General features: G+C 36.5%; 1 protein-coding gene and 1 long non-coding RNA gene across 4 annotated transcripts in view; one reads left to right on the top strand and one right to left on the bottom strand.

Annotated features, from left to right (window-relative positions):
- LOC105832134 (protein glass) overlaps nucleotides 1–2,943 on the top strand; it is a 199,620-nt gene extending 196,677 nt beyond the window's left edge. For all 3 annotated transcript variants that reach the window (XM_036285324.1, XM_036285322.1, XM_036285321.1), the window contains exon 8: nucleotides 2,141–2,943. In XM_036285324.1, the coding sequence (XP_036141217.1) occupies nucleotides 2,141–2,306 (166 nt within the window). In that variant the 3' untranslated portion in view covers nucleotides 2,307–2,943. The remainder of the gene's footprint in view (nucleotides 1–2,140) is intronic.
- Nucleotides 2,526–4,198, bottom strand: LOC118645048. The gene is made up of 2 exons (XR_004962815.1): nucleotides 3,219–4,198; nucleotides 2,526–3,104 (listed from the first exon to the last, which is right to left on the bottom strand). It is a non-coding gene; the product is annotated as an uncharacterized LOC118645048 (long non-coding RNA).
- Nucleotides 4,199–26,540: the final 22,342 nt, after the last annotated feature.

Below are 26,540 nucleotides of genomic sequence, written 5' to 3'. Positions count from 1 at the left end.
TTTCCATTGTTTTTTTTGCAGAGCGCTGTACGTTTATCTATTCACAAGTAATAAGCGATGAAAATCGAAATGACTATTCCTTCTTAAAATCTCAATAACTCGGTCAAAAAAAACTGCACAGCAATGAACCACACAAAGACTCCACAAAATAAAAGGAAAAAATCCCCTGTAAGGTGCAAGTAACAGAAAGTTTTCGTGATTTTTTGCACAACAGGTGTAACAAAGTTGCGTAAAATTTTTTATTCTGACGGGTCAAGCTTTACCATTGTGTCATTTCGAAAAAAAAAAGATAATTGAAATCGCTTAAATTCATTCAAAACTAGAGAGTTTAAGCTTTAAATTGGTTTTTGGAAAATAAAAATGCGGTAATTTTTTGCGGTGTTATACTTATTTGAAATTATGCAAAATTTTGACATAAATTTTCGTATGCACTAATTTTGTTGACCAGTGGTTACCTGATTATATAACGCACAATACGTTATAATAATTTCCAAATTCGGCACAGCCGTATTTCCCTTCACGCTATAATATATACGTACAGAAACATAAAACTGACTTGCTACTAACCTTGCGCGCGTCATTAACCACTAACTGTCACATCATCGCTGTGAAATTCGTCGCGGACTCGACTCATCAATCAATCACGCGAAAAAAGGATGATAAAACATAAAACGCGTACTTCTTAGGTCTACACAACTTGTCTTATAATGGATTATTATTAATCGTACGATTTATAGATATATTACTTGATATTTATTTATTTTTTACTCTTGCAAAGCAATCATACCACGAATGACAGCAATTTATCATCATACCAATATGCAGTATATATTTTATAAGAGGTCATAGATAAATCTTAAAGCACTCTAATGTTGAATTTATGTACTCGACAAAAGGCGACGACGACGTATCTTATGAAAAATTTACATTTTGGACTTTGCGTCGCGATATCCCCGTTCGTAGAGCACGTAGAAAAAAATAAAAACAATTTTTTATATTAATCAAATCCAAGCTTTCGATTTAACCTAGTTAGAACATGATTGGTTTAGCTGTTATTGAGACCTGATAATTTCGGATGCTCGCAAGTCATATCCTCTTGCGTAAAGATACACGGGCGGTCTTGCGCTACGCAGACACTACCGTGTCTCGTGATTTATAGGACGATACAAAACTGCTTCTGGGCTGTTTCGTATTGAGATTTTGTAAGCTCACGGAAGTTATTTGGGACTTCCGTGAGCATGGCACATTCCTTGTTTTGCGTTTTGAAAGACAAAGCCTTTCGCAACGTCTTTCGCTACTTTATTTAGTGGTTACAGTGCGAAGTACAAAACGTGCAATAAATAAATCTTTTTAATTATCTAAAATAATTTAAAACATTCTAAAATAATCTAAAAAAGTATGAAGAAAAAGTGGAATTGTTTATATCGAATCTTAATGTCGAATAATTTTTCTGTGATTGTTATTATTTCCAATTTATATAAACTGCACGCCGCATTTTTGTTGATCTTAAAACACACTACATGAAACTAGATCGCATAATTTTAATTAAATTGACAAGCAATTAATATATTGTTTAGAAGATATTGTTTAGAAACATCTATAAGATTTACAAAAAGCTACAAATAATTTCTCTAACAACTCAAATTTTGATTTCAGTCAGAAAGCATATCTATTAGTATATATTGTAATAATAGTTAGTTATCCTCTCTGCTTAAACAAATTTATCATTCATTAAAATTATATCTTTGGTTTCTATTTAATTGCATACATCTAGTTATATAAGTATAGATGGCTCCATATCCTCAATATTGTTTTTACCACGCAAACGTACCAAAGAGCAAATACAGCTATGTCGCTTTGTTGCTAAGTGCATCTCCTGAGTTCGATCATATTCACTGTAAGATATATTATTTCTATTTTGATTTGTATCTATGCACTGTACGCATTATTAAAGGCTCTTTATTTATCTACATCACATTCACCCGATTTCCTGTTTGAATTTATTTGAAGCTTCCTACACAATAATATTACTAATAAACTGAATATTGGGGATAATAGTATATAATCTATGCTTAAATTATCATAAAACATTAATTTATTAATATAAATCGCTAATTTTTTCATTTCTCTACTTTTCTAGGTGTCGATTCTGCAAGAAAGCATTCTCCGATAGCTCGACGCTTACTAAGCATTTGCGTATACACTCTGGTGAGAAACCGTATCAGTGTAAATTATGTCTGCTTAGATTCAGTCAGAGCGGTAATCTCAACAGGCACATGAGAGTCCACGGCGGTTCCCTAACGTGACACAATTCTTCTGCACTAACACAATCTGCGATAACGATGATCAACGACAGTAATACTGCACATTCATTGCCCAAATGCTGTCGAATACCTGTGATTCGATTAGGAACAAACTCACCAGAAAAATAAAATGCATAAGTATACTAGCCGCAAGATATAAAATTTATTTAATACTAGTTTAATTAATTTATCAGAATAACTAATTTAATAAAAATTTCGAAATATTGTTAATGTAATTTATTAATTTAATTGTAAATACATAAGAAAAAACAGCTTAAACCAAATCTTTGTGAATAAATATATAAGTAATTCTCTTATATTTCTAACACAAAAAATAAAATAAAAGCGAATTATATATTATACATTATAATGAAAAATAACGGAATATATTATTTTGTATTGTAATAAAATTATAATAGTATTATAAAAATACATATATAAATATATATTTATTACATATGTATATATATAGATATATGTATATATATAAAATATGGGATGTCCCAAAACTATCGGACCCAAAACTGTCCTTTCAAGAGCCGATTTTTTGGAATATTCTAAGACAACCGTAATACGGAAATGTCAAGACTGTAATAGTTTTTAAATTATTAACGATTAAAGTTTATTAACACAGAAAAAATGAAATGCTGTCCTCAATTAGAAATGTTAACTTACATTATTAATAAATAGGTTTGTGTAGAATATATTTTAACTTAAGATGGTATTATTTCCACTACCCACCGCTACGTGGCGTATTCTTTCATAAATAAAATACACTTTCTTATGAATAAAAAGAGCTCGCTGAAACATATTATTTGTTTAACTTAAATTAATTATATTTTTATCAAGAAATTATTTTTGCTTCTATATGCGAAACTATTACGTACACATAATTATAGAATCAAACGGACTCACCTGAAAGAAATTCGATTTGAAATAATTCATAGCATAAGCTCGTGTATTTTGTCCGGATGGAATTATGCAGTCATGCTTCTGTTAACGCTTTCCATCAATAGCTTAGAGACTTGAAAGGAAAAAAAGGGAGCGCTTCCACGCACGCGCGACTGGATTACGCCGTAAGTTCACTGTCGCCTCACAAGAGCGAAGAAGAGATCAGTACTATGCTAGCCTCCACCCGAGTCGAGTGATGATTTAATCTTCTAGCAGCACTTCATCTCAAAAATCACTTCTGGAAGCGATGGTCGCAGGAGTATCTATAACGGTTGCAAGGCATTTCTAAGTTGCAACAGATTTTCATTGGATCGCTGGTCTTCCTCAAGGATGAACCCCATCGAGATGGCTCGCGTTAAACAGACTCACGCAGAATCGGACAGTCTTATTCGAGTCGTTACCATCTGCATAGCCAATTCAACATTCAAATAACCTATTGTTAAACTGTGCCCGCTGCCGGTCGCAATATAACTTAATATCTTAAACACATCTCATGGCTAAACTCATTGTCACTCATTTAAAATAATATTCTTTAATCATTTGTTAACGGTCATTGCTTACCCCCTTGCCTCTTACATTCGTGATAAACTCTAATTGCATTGTCAATGCTTATACTTAAATCACTTAATTATAGTTGAATTTTTTGGCATTGCTTCTTAAGGGGTTACACCAACCTAGCGGAAAAAAAAATTCGATTTTTTTTTAATTATATTTTCTTGAAGCTTCAAGTTTCGAGAATATATCCTGAAAGTTTTATGTTGATATCTGAAAAAATGCCGAAATTACAGAGAGTTGAGTAAAACGGGATCGAGCGTTCGAGTGATCGAATTGGAGTAATATCAACATAAATCGCCACTGGACGATGATGTGATTAAAGCCATTCGTCCAATATTTGAAAACAACTTTCTAGTGATAATTTACTGGAGAAATGCGTCGGTGGATTTACGCAAAACGTTAACGAAAGTTTGAACAAACTGATTTGGCGCATAGCGCCAAAAGTGCAGCACAGCGGTGCACACGTTGTGCAAATTGCTGCAAATATTGCTGCATACACATTTAATGAAGATGCTGCCGCATATTTATTAATGATAATAAAAGAATTGTGCTGCATATTGCGAAAATCAAGACCGAGCGCGCATCAATGTGGCCGAAGTACGAGCGCAGAAGGCGACGCGCGAAGAAAGGATTGCTCGCTGTCAACAAAAGTCTTCACAAAGCGCTGCTGTTATTGATGTGGAAGGAATCTTATATGGCCCCAGAATTGTCGACTAGAGGTAAAGTGCAAAATTCGGCTATTAACAATAGTAAAACTAAACTTGAAACTTTAAACGCGTTTTTCTCAAAACATGGTTTTCAAAGTCGGTGACCACCAGATCTCAAAAACTAATCGATAGATCGTTTTCAAATTTTTACACAATACTCTCAGAAACATTCTTTTGTCGGTGACGATCTATTTTTTTTTTAATCGGTCTTCATTAAAAATTAAAAAAATGAAAAAGACAAAAATTTTTCGTTTTTTCTTTAATTTTAACTTCAACTCATCGCCATTTTGTAACAAACGATAAAATCGACAATCGGCGATCGTCACCGACAAACCACTACTGTTAACTTAAAAACACCATTTTGTTTTTTTGTTTCAGATGGATCGTTTAGACGGGACAGTGGTCACCGCAAAATGCGTTTTTCCAAACCTCAATGTGTGTCGGCGGCCATATTTCTGCTTTCCGTCGCCATTGTTTAATAAAAAAAATTTTTTTTTATTGTCGAAACATAAGTCAATAATCACCCAAAATTTTATTTAATTCCCACTACCCGTTTAGGAGGAATAAAATATCAAAGTTAGGCCTGTTTTTCGACCGTCTAGGTTGGTGTAACCCCTTAATCCCGTATCGGGCGGAAGTGTTTAAACAAAATCAAAATCTTCAATATATTGTCTTTAAACTAGATACTACTGCTTGCTTACATCAGCTCTATTTATTTCGCTTTGTCTCTTACTTTCGCTCGCCCCTTTCCGTTTTTACACTTACTAATATATCACGACGTCTTGTACTCTAATTCTTCTTCGAAGCAAAGAATTCAACTTCTCGCCGAGCTCAGTATCGTTTCGACAGTCTTGAATCACACACTGGTAGAGTGCAGCAATTGTAATAAACATAGACTTAAAGTTAAATGCTAATTTCTCTCTGAGCTTCAATTACAATTCTAAGAACAATGGGACTTTGTGAGAAAGATAAAAAATGCGTCTTTCGAAGGTGCTTGACAATCCTTGGTCACACTCAAATAATGTTTTACTATGTGGGGGCACGCCACAGCGCGATGCGCGCGCGCGCGCAGCGTCCGCAGCCGGGTCAGCGGCCCCGGCGACCGCGAGTAGTGCGCGCGACCGCCACTAGGCGATAGCGCGGCGCCTCAAACTCGAGAGTAAGATGACAACTTATGGTTTACATAAGGAGACCACTCACGACGAAGGATCAAGCTAAGCTTCATACGCGGTATAGCAAGCTCACTGAAGGGCCTATATCAGCAGCTTCTATTTTTCATAAGAAGTACCTCAGGGCCTTGGCGTCTTGATATTCGGCACAAGTGAGCTCCGGTACTTCCAGGATCTCTTCCGGGAGACACAACCCGGCATCCTGCCTCGCCGTCGCCAACTCGGCCACCGTGGTTTTCGGATCAATCCGGTGCGACCGAATATCAAGAAACCGTCGAAGCCTTTGGAGCCCGAGAATCCACCAGCGAGAGAAACTGTCATCCCGTGGCGGCTCATAAAAATAGCGTTCTCCACGGAGAAGCCGAGGGACCCACGACTCCAGCCGAGAGGACCTCAACGCTATCACCCGGTCACCAGGGCCATGCAGACGGTAAGACGCGGAGCTGCCAGCCGAACGACGCAGACTGCTACTTCCGGTTCTGCGATCACCATCAGCCGACCAACGCAGACCGCGACCGGGCCACAGATCTTGTCGGACCTAACCACCAGAGGCACGCAGACCACTTCGAAGGCTATCACAGCCGCTTCGCCGATTTCGTCGGAAGCTCCTAAAACGCCTCGTGCGCTCCCCCGTACGCCCGGGAAACATATTCCCCGCGCCATACTCAAGAGGAAGCGGGAAATCTTCCGTGAGCTGTTCGGAAGCGACAGCGACGAATAAAGGAAGTTCTAACCGCCTTCAGGCACCTTTGGGTGCCGCCTAATCCTTCCACCACCAGTACAAACTATCTTTCAAGACTGAGGTTTACGGCAGACGACAACCGGAACGAACCATCTTTCGGGGCTACCTCAAGATCATATTAAATACAAACTGACTCATTTACAGTTGTACCAAAAAGATTAAATATACGAGCATGTATTGTTATATTTTAAGGGGCCTTTTGTTCATTACGATGCCAAACCCAACCGACAATCCCCCCATATACTAAATTAAAGATACATAGACTTTTGTTTTCCACGAACGAGGTGAAAGAGAAACGAGATTGTGGGTGTCTGGGCATTGAAGTCTTGATCCAATTTTGAACCTAGAGTGAGAAATAGGATCAGCTTTTTTCAGATGCTCTCCAGAGTGCGGAAATCATACGGAAAAGGAGTAGCTAATTTATTTGGTAACTGGGGGAATTTTAAAGATAATTACATATAATGGAAGGGGGTGATTTAAGGACACCTACTCTTTTATAGAATCATCTTATCAAAAAGTAATTCCGATCTTGTTTTGGGAAATAAGAGAGACCGCTGAGCAAATACAGTTAATGAAGATTTATATCTTTTCATTAAGATTAAGTGCTCTAATTGTTGTATCAAAAATCTCAAAAATTACTCGGGACTCAGCGCAGACAGTTATATAACCAAAGAATGGTAAAAATACCATCAGTCGCGCTGCGACTTCATATATTGTTTGACTGTGAAGTCCGACAAAGAAGCTAATGTAACATCCAATGTTCGTGACTATACCTTTCGGTAGGCAAAGTCTTAAATTTCCGACCACCAAGAAAAAAGCCCTTCAGGCTAGATGTTGGTTTCTAAAAGGAGACGAAAGCAAATATTGAGATGGCGAAAAAATTAGAGGCTGTTGCAATAAAAAGCTAAAAAAAATCATACTCAAGAAAACTATCGAGGCTACTACTTTCTCTGCGTTCACAATTTTACTAGAGGGACACTACACGCAGCGCTTCACCAAATTAGCGAATGAGCCTTAGAAGATGAATTATAAGTAGTTAAAGATAGATACTTTTCGTTATGCAACATTATAACCGTCAGTAACGCGAAGTCAATATGGCTCAAGGAGTAGAGCGTTGAGCTACGGTTTACATACGGCTGATGTTGGAGATTTTTTAATGTATGTTTTTTTTTAAATTATATTTTTTTTAATTAATGAAAAAGTAAAAGATTAAATAAGCAAAAAAATAAACTGATAAAAAAACATACGAAATAATAAATAAACGAATTAAATGGATAAAGTGAAGAAAAATGAAAAATATTAGAAAAATAAATGTCTTTTAAAAGTAATTACACTTTACAATAATAATAATAATAATAATAATAATAATAATAATAATAATAATAATAATAATAATAATAATAATAATCTTTATTCACTTCAGCATTATTAGCCAAGAAGGGGACTTGGTTTACAAAAAATCTAATCCATTCATCCTTCTATTCATCCATCCTCCTATCCGTTATTTGCTCTATCTAATCCTTCGACAATATCTAAGTTTCCATACCAAACCTCTTAGTAGTTATACTAAATACTAAATACTGAATCGTAATACTTATCTTATACTTAATTACACATGTAAATTAACTTGACATAAACTTTGACTTTTAATTCCTGTTATAATCTAATCATAAACTATTTATGTGAGCATGTAAAGCAGTGTATAAAATATAAAATATAGAATCAAAAAATATAAACATATAAACTATATATATATATATATATATATATATATATATATATAAACATATAGAGCTAGGCGGGTGTCCAAACAATAATAATACAATAAAATGAAATAAACTACACATTACAGCAATAATAAACGTTACTCTGAGGGGGAGCTAAGAAACAATAGTGATGACCCTAATACTAATACTAAACGCTAATGCAAATAATGCAAATAATAATAATATCAATACTAATACTGCCACTAATAATATCAATAATATCTATAATACAAACGGTGTGATTTTATATCATAGCAGTTCTATTGTATAATACTGTCCTTTGTTTTACTCTCTCAAACTGCTCTTCCTATTCTCTAATTTCTAAGCAATAATTCTCATTTTTCTTAACTTCTTTCTCTATCTTTTCTTTTTCTTTCCAAAACTTGCTTAATATCAGTCTTAAATTCAGTCTTTTGTTTTTATTTACCCCTAGATCGCTGAACCATATATTCGTAATCTCACATTCTTCTATGAAATGATCTAATTCGTCTTTACCTTCCCTACAGAATACACATAATCTCCTATCTTCCTCTAACCAGTATTTGTTATTTTTTTTCATGTTATCACACTTCAGTCTCATTAGTGCTCTGATCCCTTTACCGTTTCTCTTCTTCTCTAAACTTTGCCTACTTAAATATTTAGGTTCCCGTCCTACTCTATCTCTATTATCTTTTTCATATCTTATATTGTATCTCGCGTTTCTAAGCCTGCTATTTTGCCAGGGGCGCGTTTAGGTCCCTTGAGGCCCCTAGGCGTAAAATGATTTGGGGGCCCCTAGCGCTAGAAATATTTTTTGCATTCTGTGAATAAATAAATAAATAAAAAATTAATGAATCGAAATAAATAATAATAATAGAAATAAATCTGCAAAGTAAAAAACAGTACTTTTATTTTTTATATTTATAATAATTTTTTACGAGATTTTATTTTTGCGAATGTTTCTATTTCTTTATCAAAGTGAAGTTTTTTAGTTTCCGCAGATTCTATGCAGAGGATCGCCAAGTTAGTCAATCGATCTTGGCTGATAGAGTTCCCCAAATAATTCTTCACTCTTTTGAGAGCAGAAAAAGTACGTTCCCCCGATGCGTTACTGATCGGAATTGTTAAAGAAATTCGCAAAATGGTCTCCACGTTTGGAAATGTAGACTGCAAACCGCGTGAAATTATTTTATACATTTCTAAAGGAGATTTCGCGCCTTCTTCTTTTGCGAAACTAAGAAACTGCAGCATCTCGTCTCGAAACATGTCGTAGTTGATATCCTCCTTGTATTTGGTTATGATAGCAGAGATTATGGAATCAGCATCGTCCTCAAAAGCATTGCCGTGAAACAATCCAAACCGACTATATACATCTCCATACGCTTTAATTCTGTAATTCAGTTCCACAATCAATTTGTCGCAAATCGTGTTGATTGCATTTACAATGAAATTTTCCCGTCCACATAGAATTTCATCTGTACTGCTTTCGTCAAAGCGTGCCTTTCTTTTCTTTTTGCGACTCCCTTTATCTTTATCTTGGTAACTACAATCGTCGATCTGCGCAGCTTCTGTTTCAATACTTTTAAAATCGCTTCTTACTTGCTCTGTAACAAATTTTTTCAAGGATTTCAATAGTCCTACTCCAGCAGATAAGCATAATTCCGGATTTTGTAATGTTTTGCTTGTTGAATTAATGCGTTGAAGCAACTTATTCCACATTACTGTCATAAGTGCGGTTTCATAACAATTCATTCTTTTGGCAAGAGCTTTTACTTCTATCCTGATTATGGGTTTTTGTTTCGGGTCTTCGCCGACTTGAATAAATGCGTTCTTGATATCATTATAACTTATATATAAAGCATGAACTGCATCTGCTTGGGCAGATCATCTGGTGTCTGAAATATTCTTAACAGAACAGCCATGTTTAGCTAAGTTATTTGTAAAAATATTCCATCTGTGTGTCGAAGCAAAAAACTAAACGTATACTTTTTGTACAAAATTGAAGTACAAAATTGCAGCAAATGAGAATTCTGCAGCTGCATTGCCAACTAAGTTTAAGCTGTGACTCGAGCATGGAATGTATTCTGGAGTGAGGCTATGCTTTTTGATTAGAGTCTGCAGTCCAGCATACTTCCTAGACATATTTGACGCATTATCGTAGCTTTGCCTTCGACATTTGGTAATATCAATATCCCATTCGTTTAGCTTTTTGAGAATAACATTATTTAAATTTAACGCAGTATGCTCGTAAATATCGATGAACGACAAAAATCGTTCCTTTATAAATCCACCTGGAAGTACATAACGAAGGACAATTGTAAGCTGGTCGGTATGACTAATATCAGGAATCGAATCTACGATTAGAGAAAAGTAAGTAGCCGCTTTTATTTCTTCGATAAATGAATTTCTCAGGCTGTTTCCCATTATTTAGATAAATTCACATACTGTATTCGACAGATAACTGACGGGTCCTTGTCCTCGATTAGCGTTTTTCTTAATGTGATTGTCCAAAAATGGATCAAATTCCGCCAAATATTTCAAGCAACTATTATAATTTTCATCGTTTTTTCGATGACCACGGAATGCCAATCCTTGCGAAGAGAGAAATTTTACCGTTGCAACAACTCTTTTTAAAACGTTTCGCTAATATTCTCTTTCTACACCCACTTGCTTGACGAGTTCAGAATCAATACGTCCTTTTGCATTTGACCTCTTACAAAAGATTAACATGGCTTGTTTGTGATCATGCGAATTTTCATGATGGGAAATTTTAGAACTTATAATATGTTTTTCCAATTGGAGCAACCTTGCATGGAAAATTGAGTTTTTTATTTACTAAACAGCTTGCAAATGTAACAATATACACTTGCAGTAGTTTCACTAAAAATTAACCACTCTCTCTTTTTTTTTAGTGCCATTTGTCTTCTCAAGATAAAAATTATTCGACGATAAATGGCGATAGTACGTCCGGCTGCGATCTTTGAATTCTGTCTTGGCATTAAAGGAATTTCCAAAATGTTTTGGCTTTTCATCTAAAATTTGGTTTATAATTTCATTGGATAATACTTCCGGCCAATTAGCGATGTCCGATAAGTTAATAGAAGAACCAATAGCTGAAGAACTTGAAGTTGTACCTTCGACGCCTACGATCGTGGACTGAGCTTCGTTTGTAGCAGGAATTACACCCTTTGAAAAATCTGTTGAAGTTGACGTGACACTGACCTCGACAAACTTCTGAGACTGAGACTCTTCGTTTATTTTAAGGATTGTATCATTAGAACCTTCGTGACTCGGTGACTGTGTTGTATAAAAACCTGTAGAAGTTGATGCGACGCCGATTTCGACAAACTTCTCGGACTGAGGCTTTTCGTTTATTCTAAGAATTGAATGACTGGGAGCGTCATGATTTGGTGACTTCTTCGCTCTCTTCAAAAATGTTTGCAAAGAGTTTCTTTGGGAAAGAGCATTATTTTCTCTTTCGTTTCGCTTTTTTCGCTTTGATGAACCAGATTCGTAGATATGTTTCATTGTTTTGTCTTGACGTGAACAAGTATGATTAGACTACAAAATGAAAAGAGAAATAAGTACTAACCAACTCGCTCAGGCTCGTCAGAAAATGCTTGTTTGTAATTAATTTATCAGTAATCGTAAAGAACGAATGTAATTAAACTACAAAATAAAAGAAAAAATAAATACTAACCAACTCGCTCAGGCTCGTCGGAAAATCCTCGCTTGTAAATAATTTATCAATAATCGTAAAATAGCTCAGAATTAAAATGTATATTTTTATTTACCTTCTCTTCTGGCCTGCAGTGGAAGACGCTGAATATAAGAGATATTAATCAAAATATCAAATATCCTTTCAGTGTGTATAAAACTGGAAACGATATGTCTAACAAATATGTAACGACAGCTCATCAACATGCGTATCTTTTGCTTGGTTACGAGCGGCGAGCAGAAAACAAAAGCGCAGCGCAGCGCTTGACGTTCGGAATTCCCCGATTTTCGGATGCATACGCATTGCGCTTCGCCGTTAATTGGCGGCAGCGCGCCATTCTCCCATCGTCTCAAAGAAAGTTTGAATATTTAAAAGCGCACCGACGAAGAAATTAGTGTGCTTTCCAGCAAGACACAGTGTAACACTAGTGTGAGTCAGACACACTGATAAATTCTTTCTCGCACTAATGGACACTGTGTCGCTTGCTGGAAAGCACACATAGTTAATTACGGGGCTGCAAAAGTCTTGTATTACCGGAAGTTACTACAAAATAAATCCCCAAAAATGATCTCAATTTAGCATAAAATGGCAAATCCTTCTACCAAAAGATATACAAAATATCATTTTGCAGGGAGGAGCAGTACCCGATTTTGCAATTTCGATAGAACATTTGGGGGCCCCGAAGAGTTGGGGGCCCTAGGCGCGCGCCTATTGCGCCTACTGCTAAACGCGCCCTGTATCTTCCTCTTGCCTTTGTACATCACTATCTCTACTCTCCAATACCTTAGTAAAATTTCTCCTATCCTCTATTCCTAGCGTATCTATTGCCCTCGTGCTCCAACCGTTTTCTATTATAATATTTCTCTCTCTCAATACCATACAAGTCCTGCCAACCTTCCTTTTCCTTTTCTCTCCAGCATATCTTAACCCATCTATTATCCTCCAGGCTCTTTATTTTTTACATTCTCTTTATTTTTCTTGGTGTTAAATGAAATATTACCTTTTTTGTCCACCGAAACCGCTCTTTTCCTTGTCGGCAACATGCATTTTGTGAGTCATGTTTTGTTTCTCATTTGCTTTGTTTTTTATACAGACGCATTGCTTTAGAGCATTAAATTTGTGTTTTCAATTTTTTTGTTTTGCTTTAACAATGTTTCGCTGTCCCATAAACAATAAGTATGGAGGAGATATGAAAGAGTACACGGAAAAGTAATGTGTTTTTCAGAGGAAACGAAAAAGGCAATCAGAAACAAAGAGAATGCAGATGAAGAGTCAGCTGGAAGAGGCATGAAAACAAAGAAAGATGCACATAGAGAAAATCTAAGGAGGAAAGGAAACTAATACAAAGAGGGGATGAAAACAACATGGCTGGAGAACAACGAATTTTTTGGTCTCGAATGCAAGTTGTGCTCTGAAGCGATCACTTGTAGCCTGGCGCAACCGCGACTTGCTGTCCGATTAAAGAAGTAGCAGGTAGAAAATGAAAGGGGTGGATTTCATGCGTGGTCAGGGAGGAATACCAGAAATATTTACGGGTGCGATTTAGCCCATTTCCAAATTTTTCAGACGCATGAAGGCACCTGCGAGCGCTGATTAGTGTTAGGAGTGGTTGTTCAACCCGTCCTTGTGAGATAGTAGGGGTCATAGAAGGGTGGGAAATTGAAATTTAACAGTTTTAAAATCGAGCGGTGTTAAAGAGTTGTCCTCGGATAGACGGACGCGACACAAAACGCTGTCTCCACTGTTAGAACGAAGGAGTTGCGAATCAGAATTGAAAAGGGATAGGAGTGTCAGGAAGCACTAAGGATATTCCAAGGGGACATTTACAGAACCAACATAATCCATTTCTGATTTTTTCCGGGCGGTTTTCCGTATCAAATTGCCTTGTATCTTCCAAACTGCAACTTTATAACTTTTATTTTACAGGACGTTGCTTCGAAGGGCAACTCTGAAACTATTGGACCTACAGCGAAGATACTTTGCAGGGGTCAAGTCGGCATTTCAGGCTACATCACACAAAAAATTCAGATTTTTTGTTCAACTTTTACAAACTTGGCGCTATTTCAAACTTTTGTGCCTTTAATTTTGTTCAGTAGTTTATATATATATATATATATATATATATATATATATATATATATATATAGTAACAAACCTCCCGTCCGCCGGCATCATCGACCGCGCACGGTTCGGCCGAACACCCGTCGGGCCGCAAAATGGGCACTGGCCCGTCCTAATCTTTGTCACACGCGTCGAAACGATCTTCGTCTCCACTCCGCGTATTTCCCCGCTGCTCATCCAGCCTCCACAAAAGGGATCAAGCATGGGGAAAAACGAAGATCCACGAGGATCTCTGATTCTCCACCCGGGCGGGTATAAAAAGCCGCTCCGGTGGAGGCTGCGACACTTCTCGATCCGACCGTATACTAATACTCCACTCCCGACCAGAATACGACCAAGAGAAACTTCCTGCGACACGGTAATTAGGGTAGAGTGTTCTCTGCCTTAATCAAGAGCTCTTGGTACCGCTTGCATCTAAGACTCCCAGTTACGATCCCGTAGCAGAGGGTAGAGCGTCTCTGCCTTCGCCGAGAGTTCTTGGCTACGGATCTTCCTTAACACCTAATTAACCGGCTCGAACACAACGGGATGGAGTGTTCTCCGCCTCCCTCTAGAATTCTTGAGATCGACGCCGGCGTTCCTGAGTCACGACAAAATCCGAAATCACCGCGCGATACGTCAAAACACACCGCGCTTCACGTCTCATACCGCGTACCACCGAACTCGAGGCTCCGGCAATTACCGTCCGCCGCGCCGCACGTCTCACCGCGTCACGAAGCTCGGCTTGCCACCTCAGGGCATTGCCCGCCGATTATGATTTTTTATGTTTTCGACAAGTGTGTTGTATATTTCAAAACTGAAATCATCTTTTAACGCTTGGCTTACTATTGAGAAAAGTTGTCAAGCTAAATTAATGATTAGTTGCTTGAGGTGTTGAGATTTTAATGAAAGTTTATAGTTGAATCTACTTTTGAGATTGATACTACCTTCGATATTAATGATAATAGAATAATAGTCATTGTCCAGCAGTCATCTTCTGTTTCAAAATTGCATTTATTGGCTATTCTAGGCGACGCCAGTGCTAAATCAATGATAGATTTTCTGAAGCCTGGGGACGTAAAGTAGTGTCGAAGCTCCATCGTTGAGTATAATTATGTTAGTGTCGCCTATGGCTTTGACTATTATTTTCCTTGCACTGTCTTTGTGTATATTGGAACCAATATCCGCAATAGACACTGTAGTCTAATGGACCTATTATAAGTATTAAAAGTGTTGATCTTTGAGGTTAACTTTTTGTAGCAAATAATTTAGTGTATATGATTCTAGATGCCTGTATACATTCATTATTACTATATCTTAATTTGATATTTTTATTAAAATGTAACGAACCTTCCGTCCGCCGGCATCACCGACCGCGCACGGCCCGGCCGGACACCTGCCGGGCCGCAAAACGGGCACCGGCCCGTCCTAATCGCCACATAAAAAGAGCATCAAGACGACCATCGTCTCCGCTCCGCGTTTTTCGCCGTGCTCTCCCAGTCTCCTTGGGAGAGAGCGAGCACAGGGAAAACCGAAGATCCACGAGGATCTCCGATCCTCCACCCGGGCGGGTATAAAAGGCCGCTCCGGTGGAGGCTGCTACACTTCTCGATCCGACCGTATCCTGGTACTCTGATTCCGCCAGAATACGACCAAGAGAAGCTGCGAAACCAGTGCTTAGGGTAGAGCGTTCTCTGCCTCGAGGTGGAGTGTTCTTCGTTTTCCCCGAGAATTCTCGGGATCGACGCCGCTATTCCAGCACGCTGTTAAACTCTGTACATGTAACGCCGAAACGTCAAAACACGATCCGTCTCGCGTCTCGTACCGCGCACCTCTGATCTCGGGCACCGGCAATTACCGTCCGCCGCACCGCGCACCTCGCCGCGCCACGAAGCTCGAGCCTCTCGTCTCGGGGCATTGCCCGCTGCACACCGCGACCGTCATCAAATACACACACGCGACCGGCGAACAGCTGTTTCTATCGAGAGACACGTTCTCTAAAGATTTCTTGTACATACTTGTAAATACATTTGAGTTAAAATATATTATAAGTTTTTTGAGTTAAAAGAAACAAGTCTATTGTCTCAGGGACCTTTCCTACACCCGATCCCGGCGAGCTAAAAAGTCCGCGTAAGAAGTACGGTCCGTTACATATCTATATATATATATATATATATGTCAAACGCATAGTTTGAGACATACTTCTTTTTTAGCGTAATCGTGTGTAATACAACTATAATAGGATAATCCAAGCAATTAAATTCTATATAAAAGAATAATTATGAAGTTAATAAATTTTTTATACACAATGCATGTTTTGGGGGCAGTATTATATATATAATAAGCGAATACATCGAGGACTGTCCTTGAATCATACATTTTATATATAAAAAGAAATTTATAGAAGAATATTTATCTTGTCCTCAAAGCATGCGTTTAAATTTGAGGTGTTCCATATATTAATGGTATACTTCGAGGACAACTACATACATAATAAATGAATATTTCGAGGACAGTTCCCGAATTATGCGATTCATATATACAATGGAAGTATTTAAATTGTCCTTAAAACATGCACTTAAATTGAAGATCATCCTTAAAGTAATCACATACTTGAAAGACTAATTTATCTATTATATGTATATGTAGGGTGTGCTAAAATGATTCAAATTTTAGGTCATTTTTAATGTTTATAACACCCATATAACAATTATAATAAAATTCTAGAATAAAAATTCGTGAAAAATTAAGTAATGGTAAACCGTGACATACCGTAAAATAGTAGTCTTTTACTTAAAGTTTAGTCTGCTCTCTCTCTCTATCTCTCTCTCTTCACTTATTTAGATAATTCGGGTAATACACTAATTTTTAAACATCTACAATAGTCTTCATATTATGCGATTACTTGAAGAAATCCTTATAACGCATGCTTTGTGGTCAAATAAATATCCAGATATGTAAAATGTGATTTAACACATTGGTGAATTTTAGGGGAGGGGGATTAATATCCCACCCCTTCAAAGAGTAAAATCAATCTTACTCTAGTAGATCTATTTTCTTAAAAAGTTTAGGTAAAATAATGAAGGCCGATTAACGCAGGTGCTCGCGAATTAAATTCTTATAGAAATCACTGTGTCCAAACTATCCGATGTTAGATGTACGATATTCAGTTAAAATTGGTATTCATCCCCCTCCCCCATTATCGACACGATTCGATAGTAATTTAACAACTGTTTTCCAAACATCTGTTTACTAAACAAATGTATATATTGAATTAGTGTACATCTACGTCATTCGGCGAGAAAGATCCAATACACTTATCGTTCTAGCCGCATACAGAAGTATAGGAAGAAATGTACAAACAACGAATATATGTTGTTATTTACATAACGCTCTTGCAGTTTCTTTCGATATAGTGAAGCCCCGCGTTAATAGACTGTTTGAAACCCTGTATCTATTAACGCAGGGTGATCTCCTATTGCTTGGTTTCACTCCCACTTTGTAAAATTCAGGACGTAGCGGTATTGCCATCTAGCCAATTTAGGTTTACGCTTAAAGACTAAATGTATTGGACACATAATTCATAAAACTGAAAAATGTATTTAAATGTAGGAAACTTTAATGCTTCTGTATTTTCTTTAATGTGTCCGCGTCGCGGCAACGATCTATTCGGCGGCAGGATCAAAGCGGTGCGTTGGCGATAGCGATCTCTGGCAGGCCGTTATAAGTTCCGAACCGTGCATCTTTGTCAGCCCTTTGTTTATATTTCCGGATTTGTCGACAATAAAATTGCAAGTAAAGCGACATCTCTATATCATCTCGAATAAATTATATTTGCTGCATTTCTAATCTATTATCTTCCTAAATAAAATTTATGTATATAAAATATTATTAGACAAAATCCAGCATTCAGAGGGGCACACACACGCGTACACGGGAGGGGGAGGAGAAGCTTTCGCCTCTGGCATCCCGCAAATACTCCGTCAGTAGAGGTGCCTCATAATCCTTAAATTATGCGATTACTTAAAGAAAACCTTATAACGCATGCTTTGAAGACAAATAAAAAATATTCCCACTGTGTATGTAAAATATAATTTACCAACTCTTTCCCAAAATATTCATTCGTTATATATGTACATGTATATATTAAAATAGTGTACATCTGCGTCATTCGATGAAAAAAAACAGTTGAACACGTTTAGTGTTCTAGGCGCACAGAGAAGTGTTATGAAAAAAATTATAAACAACGTCTATATGTTGTTATTTCAATAACAAAACTTTTATAGCTTTATTCAACGACTTGTTTCGTTTAAAGGATAAGAAAACTGCGCTCGCTTTTATAATAGTCCTCAAATTATGCGAATACTTGAGGAAAACATTATAACACATGCTTTGAGGACAAATAAAAAGTTCTCACTGTCTACGTAAAATGTATAATTTATCAACTCCTCCCACTAAAATTTGTTCATTATATACATATATATATATTGATTTGTAGTGTACATCTGCGTCATTCTGCAAGAAAAGACAGTTCAACACAATTATTGCTGTAGACACATGGAAAACTAGTTTTAGAACAATAATTGTGTCGGACCGTTTTTTCTCGCCGAAAGATACAGATGTACACTAATTCAATATATACATGTACATAATAAACAAATTTGGAGGGCAGGAGTTGATAAATTATACATTTCACATTCACAGCGGAAATTGTTTAATTGTTCTCAAAGCATGCGTTATATGGTTTTCCTCAAGTAATCGCATATTATGAGGACTATTACAAAAGTGAGTTTTCTTATTATTTAAATAAATCAAGTAATTAAAAAAGCCGCAAAAGCGTTGTTATGGAACCAATATATAATGGTTTATATTTCTATTTCCATAACAACGCATTTACAGTTTTTCTCAACTACTTGATTCATTTAAATGGTATAAAAACTCACTTTTGTAAGTCCTCATAGTATGCGATTATTTGAGGAAAACCTTATAACGCATGCTTTGAGGACAAATAAAAAATTTTCACTGTGTTCGTAAAATGTATAATTTATCAACTATTTCCCCAAATATTCATTCATTATATACATGTATATATTAATTTAGTGTACATCTGCGTTATTCGGCAAGAAAAAACAGTTGGACACTTTTATTGTTCTAATCGCATAGAAAAGTTTTGGGGAAAAAATTATAAACAACGACAATATGTTATTTCAATAATAAAACTCTTACGGCTTTTTTCAACGACTTGACTCATCTAAATGATAAGAAAACTGCGCTCGCTTTTGTAATATTCCCCAAATAATGAGTATACATGAGGAAAACATTATAACGCATGCTTTGAGAACAAATAAAAAGTTCTCACTGTCTACGTAAAATGTATAATTTATCAACTCTTCCCACTAAAATTTGTCTATTATATATGTATACATATATTGATTTAGAGTACATCTGCATCATTCGGCAAGAAAGGACAGTTCAACACAATTATTGCTATAGGCACATAAAAAACTAGTTTTAGAACAATAATTGTGTCGAACCGTTCTTTCTCGCCGAAAGACACAGATGTACACTAATTCAATATATACGTGTACATAATAAACAAATTTGGAGGACAAGAGTTTATAAATTATACATTTTACATTCACAGCGGAAATTTTTTAATTGTTCTCAAAGCATGCCTTATATGGTTTTCCTCAAGTAATCGCATATTATGAGGACTATTACAAAAGTGAGTTTTCTTATTATTTAAATAAATCAAGTAATTAAAAAAGCCGCAAAAGCGTTGTTATGGAACCAATATATAATGGTTTATATTTCTATTTCCATAACAACGCATTTACGGTTTTTCTCAACTACTTGATTCATTTAAATGGTATAAAAACTCACTTTTGTAAGTCCTCATAGTATGCGATTATTTGAGGAAAACCTTATAACGCATGCTTTGAGGACAAATAAAAAATTTTCACTGTGTTCGTAAAATGTATAATTTATCAACTATTTCCCCAAATATTCATTCATTATATACATATATATAATAATTTAGTGTACATCTGCGTTATTCGGCAAGAAAAAACAGTTGGACACTTTTATTGTTCTAATCGCATAGAGAAGTTTTGGGAAAAAAATTATAAACAACGACAATATGTTATTTCAATAATAAAACTCTTACGGCTTTTTTCAACGACTTTATTCGTTTAAATGATAAGAAAACTGCGCTCGCTTTTGTAATATTCCTCAAATAATGAGAATACTTGATAAACATTATAACGCATGCTTTGAGGACAAATGAAAAGTTCTCACTGTCTACATAAAATGTATAATTTATCAACTCCTCCCACTAAAATTTTTTCATTATACACACATATATATATTGATTTAGTGTACATCTGCATCATTCGGCAAGAAAGGACAGTTCAACACAATTCTTGCTATAAGCACATGAAAAACTAGTTTTAGAACAATAATTGTGTCGAACCGTTCTTTCTCGCCGAAAGACACAGATGTACACTAATTCAATATATACGTGTACATAATAAACAAATTTGGAGGACAAGAGTTTATAAATTATACATTTTACATTCACAGCGGAAATTTTTTAATTGTTCTCAAAGCATGCCTTATATGGTTTTCCTCAAGTAATCGCATATTATGAGGACTATTACAAAAGTGAGTTTTCTTATTATTTAAATAAATCAAGTAATTAAAAAAGCCGCAAAAGCGTTGTTATGGAACCAATATATAATGGTTTATATTTCTATTTCCATAACAACGCATTTACAGTTTTTCTCAACTACTTGATTCATTTAAATGGTATAAAAACTCACTTTTGTAAGTCCTCATAGTATGCGATTATTTGAGGAAAACCTTATAACGCATGCTTTGAGGACAAATAAAAAATTTTCACTGTGTTCGTAAAATGTATAATTTATCAACTATTTCCCCAAATATTCATTCATTATATACATGTATATATTAATTTAGTGTACATCTGCGTTATTCGGCAAGAAAAAACAGTTGGACACTTTTATTGTTCTAATCGCATAGAAAAGTTTTGGGGAAAAAATTATAAACAACGACAATATGTTATTTCAATAATAAAACTCTTACGGCTTTTTTCAACGACTTGACTCATCTAAATGATAAGAAAACTGCGCTCGCTTTTGTAATATTCCCCAAATAATGAGTATACATGAGGAAAACATTATAACGCATGCTTTGAGAACAAATAAAAAGTTCTCACTGTCTACGTAAAATGTATAATTTATCAACTCCTCTCACTAAAATTTGTTTATTATATATGTATACATATATATTGATTTAGAGTACATCTGCATCATTCGGCAAAAAAAGACAGTTCAACACAATTATTGCTGTAGACACATGGAAAACTTGTTTTAGAACAACAATTGTGTCGAACCAACCTTTCTCGCCGAAAGACACAGATGTACACTAATTCAATATATACATGTACATAATAAGCAAATTTGGAGGGCAGAAGTTGATAAATTATAAACTTCACATTCACAGGAATTTTTTAATTGTCCTCAAAGCATGCGTTATACGGTTTTCCTTCGTTATACACACATTTCATCAACTTTTTCAGTATTATTCTTCCGTTTTTACTTCTGCCGATTTACATACAGTTTTTATATTACCTTAGAAGTAAATATGCAAATTAACAGATGTACCTTATCACGTATTTTTCAGTAATTTTTTTATAACGTTGATGACTTCTGCCAATTCATCAGCCTCCACCTACGTTTCTGCCAATTTTTTTTCCTTCATTACATTTACAAAAACAATGTAAATACCAATTTTCAGCCTTGTACCTTATCACGTTTTTTCCTTCAAAATTTGCATGTTTGGTCGCTTACTCACGCTTCCAGCCCCCAGACTGCCTTCTGCCAATCGAGCTATCTCATAATTAAGAATAATACTAACATTTTAAGCATAAATTACCCTTGTACCGAGTCACGTTGAATTTTTCTCGCCGGTTCTTGTTCTATCACGCTCCCATTCCTTTACTTTCGCTTTTCTTACACGCTTCGAGATTATTCTTTCACTGAACAGAATATAGATGTCCAAGAGTAATCTTGACAACGCACATATACGGATACAGTATGATAAATTGTACAAAAATATTCTCTACCATAAAAATGAGAAATTAATTAATAACAATACGCGAATTATTCTGCGTTCGCACAATTTAGCTTAAAGAGTCAGTCCAATTTTTATCATCATTAAGCGCGGAACAAAACATTAGAAAGAACGATAAAAAAATATGTAAATACTAATCCATTATAGTAATTATTTATACAATTATTTATACTCTTCCTAAAGCCAGTAGCATTAATGCATTTGATTTTCTTACATCGTTGAATGGCGCAGATGTACTCTATAATTTGGTATACGTACATTATAATAAATAAATATTTGAAGAGAACAATAATGTATAAGATTTAGAAAGAATTCTGCAATTATTAATGAGTCATAATACATAATACATAATACATAATTTTACATTTAAAAATAAAAATTTTTAACTTGTCTCCAAAGCATACGTTTAAATTTAAAATTTTCTTCACTAATCGCATATTTTGAGAACATTTGAAAAATTTATGTACGGTATTTGATAATTAGTATATCATTCATTATGGTTAGATAAAGCGCACTAAATTAAATCAAAAAGTCCTGTTTGACATTTTTGCAATAAGTTATAAATGACTAATTACTAAAAATAAATAAATACGGATGTGTTTATCGGGCTGATCGGGAAATAAAAGCGCGCGCCAAGATAAGATTAATTATTAACAAAAATATCGTCGAAAGTAAGCATACTTGCAGCGTTGTGGCTTTCGGCTCGCTTTACTTTACATACACTATTTTTACATAGCATTAACATTTATATATATTTGTCATCGTATAGGCAGTATGTGTATCCTTCTTTCATCAAAAGTAACAAGATGTGCATGATGCCAATTGCGCGCGAACGATATATTAGTACTATTATTAGTATAATATATTGTTATTCATCTATGTATGATAAGTAACAAAAATATAATTAGTACTATTAGTACTATTAGTAATTATATTTTTGTTACTTATCATACATAGATGAAAAATAGAATAACGCTTTCAGCATAAGTAATCCAAAGCGAATGCAACCTCTATATACATGGTGTCAAAAATAAAAGAATTCAAACAAAAGCTGGAGGTAGTTTGAATTAAACCAAGAAGTCATGTAAATGTAAGAAAATAAGAATTTGGAAAGCTTTGGATACGGCAGACAAAAAGTGTAGGTATTATCTGATACAGAGAAACGATGTTAGCAAGCGATTGTAAACAATGTGTGCGGACGGAAGAGGTGGGTGACATAAAACACGCGAGAGGCGACGCGCAACATATAATGATATTATGTCGAAAAATACAATCGATATATCTTCTCTCTTTATTACATAACTGTAACTTTATCGTTTGTTCAACTCACACTTCTTTCTTTCACACATTCATTTGCTCAAATGTTTGAATTGATTATTCGATAAATAATACAAATTTTTACATAGTACATATACAGGGCGTTTGGTAAAGATTTATGCAATTTTTATAAGCAGGTAGAGCGCATTAAGCTGAACAGAAAAGTCCTTATCGTTTTTTCATTTTGGCAATAGTTAACGAGTTATAGATGTTAAATCCTTGACCTTTTATAGCTGATTTAGGTTCAGTGTGAGAAGGATTTCGAAGAGGTTTATACTGAAACAATTTTTCTTTTTATTTCTTATGCGTACACGTTACAGAGCTTGACTTGTCGACTACTACTACCGAGAGGAGAGGAGAGAACAAGAAGACGTATCGACCGTTGCGCTCCTAAATCATTGGTCGGAATTCCGACTCTCTCCGAAGGTGCCCGATCGCAAGTTCACGCATATCTCACGTAGCGCGCCGCTCATCACGCCATCCTGCATGGCTCTTTCGCGCCGCCAACTTTAACGCGATAAACCAACTGCCTCAATACTACCGCCGTTTGAGCGTTTACGTTGAATCGAAGCTATATTTATTATCTCGCATAACTTCCGGAAACGATCTCTCGGCAGCGCTTTAGTAAGGATGTCGGCTCGCTGCATCTCGGATGATACATACATAACCATTATCTCATTGCTTTCGAATTTCTCGCGTATGTAGTGGTAACGTATGTCAATATGTTTTGTACGCTTGTGAAAAACAGGGTTGTTCACCAAGCGTATCGCACTCTGATTATCGACGTACAATATTAATTCACGTTCACATGAGTATCCTAAGTCGCTGATTAGTTTACGTAGCCATATGGCTTCTTTGGTTGCTGTTGCTGCAGCTACATATTCCGACTCGGTTGTACTTAACACGACTAGCTTTTGTCTTTGGGAAGACCACGACACTGGCCCGTTTACCATACAAAATATATATCCCGTCGTTGATCTACGCGTTTCGACATCATTCGCATAATCTGCGTCAGAAAAACCTACGAGTTCTATTCCGCTACCGCCGTTTTTGTACTCCAATCCGTAATCCTTAGTTCCTTTGAGATAAGCAAAAATTCGCTTGACCGCTCGCCAGTGCTCGGCACTGTGTTTGTTTAAAAATTTACTCACGGAATTCACGGCAAACGCTATGTCTGGACGAGACACGGCTGCCAGAAAAACTAAGGATCCGATTGCCTCGCGATACGGCACAATACTCAACGGCTCGTCATTCTCATCAACCGGATACAAAGTTATGTGCGGATCGATTGGTACACTAACCGGCTTAGCTTCTCGCATTCCGAATTTCTCTAAAATTTTCTCGACGTACGCGGTTTGATGAATCACGAGTGATTTGTTTTTTCGATTTCTTTCAATTTGCATTCCAACAAAGTAGCTCGAATCTCCGATTTTAATTTTAAATGCTTCGCGCAATTTACTCGTAATGTAATTCAGTGCAGATTCCGTTTCCGCCGCGACAAGACCGTCGTCTACAAAAAGAGCTAAATAAATGGTTTCGCCATTTACTTGTCCGACAAAAATACACTGATCGGCTTGACTACACTTTAGATCGAATTGGCTCAAAATTTCAAGAAATTTCTTATTCCAGCACCGAGGTGCTTGCTTGAGCCCGTACAGAGATTTGTTCAATTTGCACACCACTTCCGTCTCTTTACTTCCTTCGACGACTAGACCCTCCGGCACCTTCATGAAGATATCCTCCTCCAATTCGCCGTAGAGGAACGCTGTTTGGACGTCGAATTGCAGTAGTTCGAGATCCTTCTCGGTAACGGCTGCCAGAAATACACGGAGCGAGTCGTATCGCACGACCGGTGCAAATGTCTCTGTATAGTCGATCCCGCGTTGCTGCAGGAATCCTCGTGCACACAGCCTCGCCTTGAATTTCTGAATTCCTTTCACAGGATCCTCCTTGACTCGAAACACCCACTTGGAATCAATCGTCTTTGTTCCAGGTATTTTTGGCACAATTGTCCACGTTTTATTTGTGTCATGTGCCTGAAGCTCTTCGTCGATAGCGTGTGCCCACTGTGCGGCATTAACGCTTTGAGTAGCTTCCTCATACGAATTTGGCATCTCATACTCGGCGACATCGACCTCATATTCATATCTAGAAGGCTTACGAATTGTTTCTCGTCTTCGCAAAACTCGCCTTTCGTTTTCTGCTGGTTGCTCTTTTATTTCTGGAGCTTCTTGACTTCCTTGAGTTTGGTTTCCGATTGTTCGTGTTTCTTCTTGTTGCTGAGCTTCGCGCTCTTCCGGAACTTCGCGTTTTGGAACTGCTTCGTCCTTTACTTGATCTTGAGCCTCGTCTTTTACCTTTTGAGGCGTTGTTATCTCGATACCGTTTTCGTTCTCATCGATATCCACCTTACCTATTTGCTCGTGAAATGTCACGTCTCGCGTGACGCTGACTCTCTTCGTCTCTGGATCATAAACGCGGTAATTCGGAGAATCACCTTCGTATCCGACTAGAATCATTTTTTGGCCTTGCAAGTCGAACTTCTTCGTAAATTGCTTTGGTGTGTTTACAAACGCCACTGAGCCGAAAATCCTTAGATGACTCATTGTTGGTTTCTTCCTTACTCACTTCTCGTACGGCGTGGAAGATCCTCCTGATGACACGGTCCGATTTAGCACGTACACAGCGGTGTTGATCGCCTCGGCCCATAGAGATAACGGAAGACTCTTCGTGTGGATCATTGTTCGAGCGCTCTCGACAATTGTTCGGTTCTCTCTCTCCGCTTTTCCGTTCTGCTGCGGCGTATACGGTGCAGTATTTTCTTTCTTGATGCCTCGCGCTTCAAGATACTCGTCCATTCGGCTATTTCGGAATTCTCTCCCGTTGTCCGATCGCAGGATCTTCATTGAACGCCCGAACTTGTTTGCGATTAATTTTTCAAAGACTTTAAACTTTTCGAAAACATCCGATTTGTGTCGCAAGAAGTAAACGTGACGGTATCTGGTTGCGTCATCTATAAACGTGAGAAAATATCTCGCACCGCCCAGCGACTCAACAGACATTGGTCCACAAACGTCAG

Source organism: Monomorium pharaonis, chromosome 4 (genome assembly GCF_013373865.1).
Source record: "Monomorium pharaonis isolate MP-MQ-018 chromosome 4, ASM1337386v2, whole genome shotgun sequence".
NCBI classification, from domain to species: Eukaryota; Metazoa; Arthropoda; class Insecta; order Hymenoptera; family Formicidae; genus Monomorium; species Monomorium pharaonis.
Note: the sequence above shows the minus strand (reverse complement) of the source record. Positions and strands in the feature narration are given on the sequence as shown.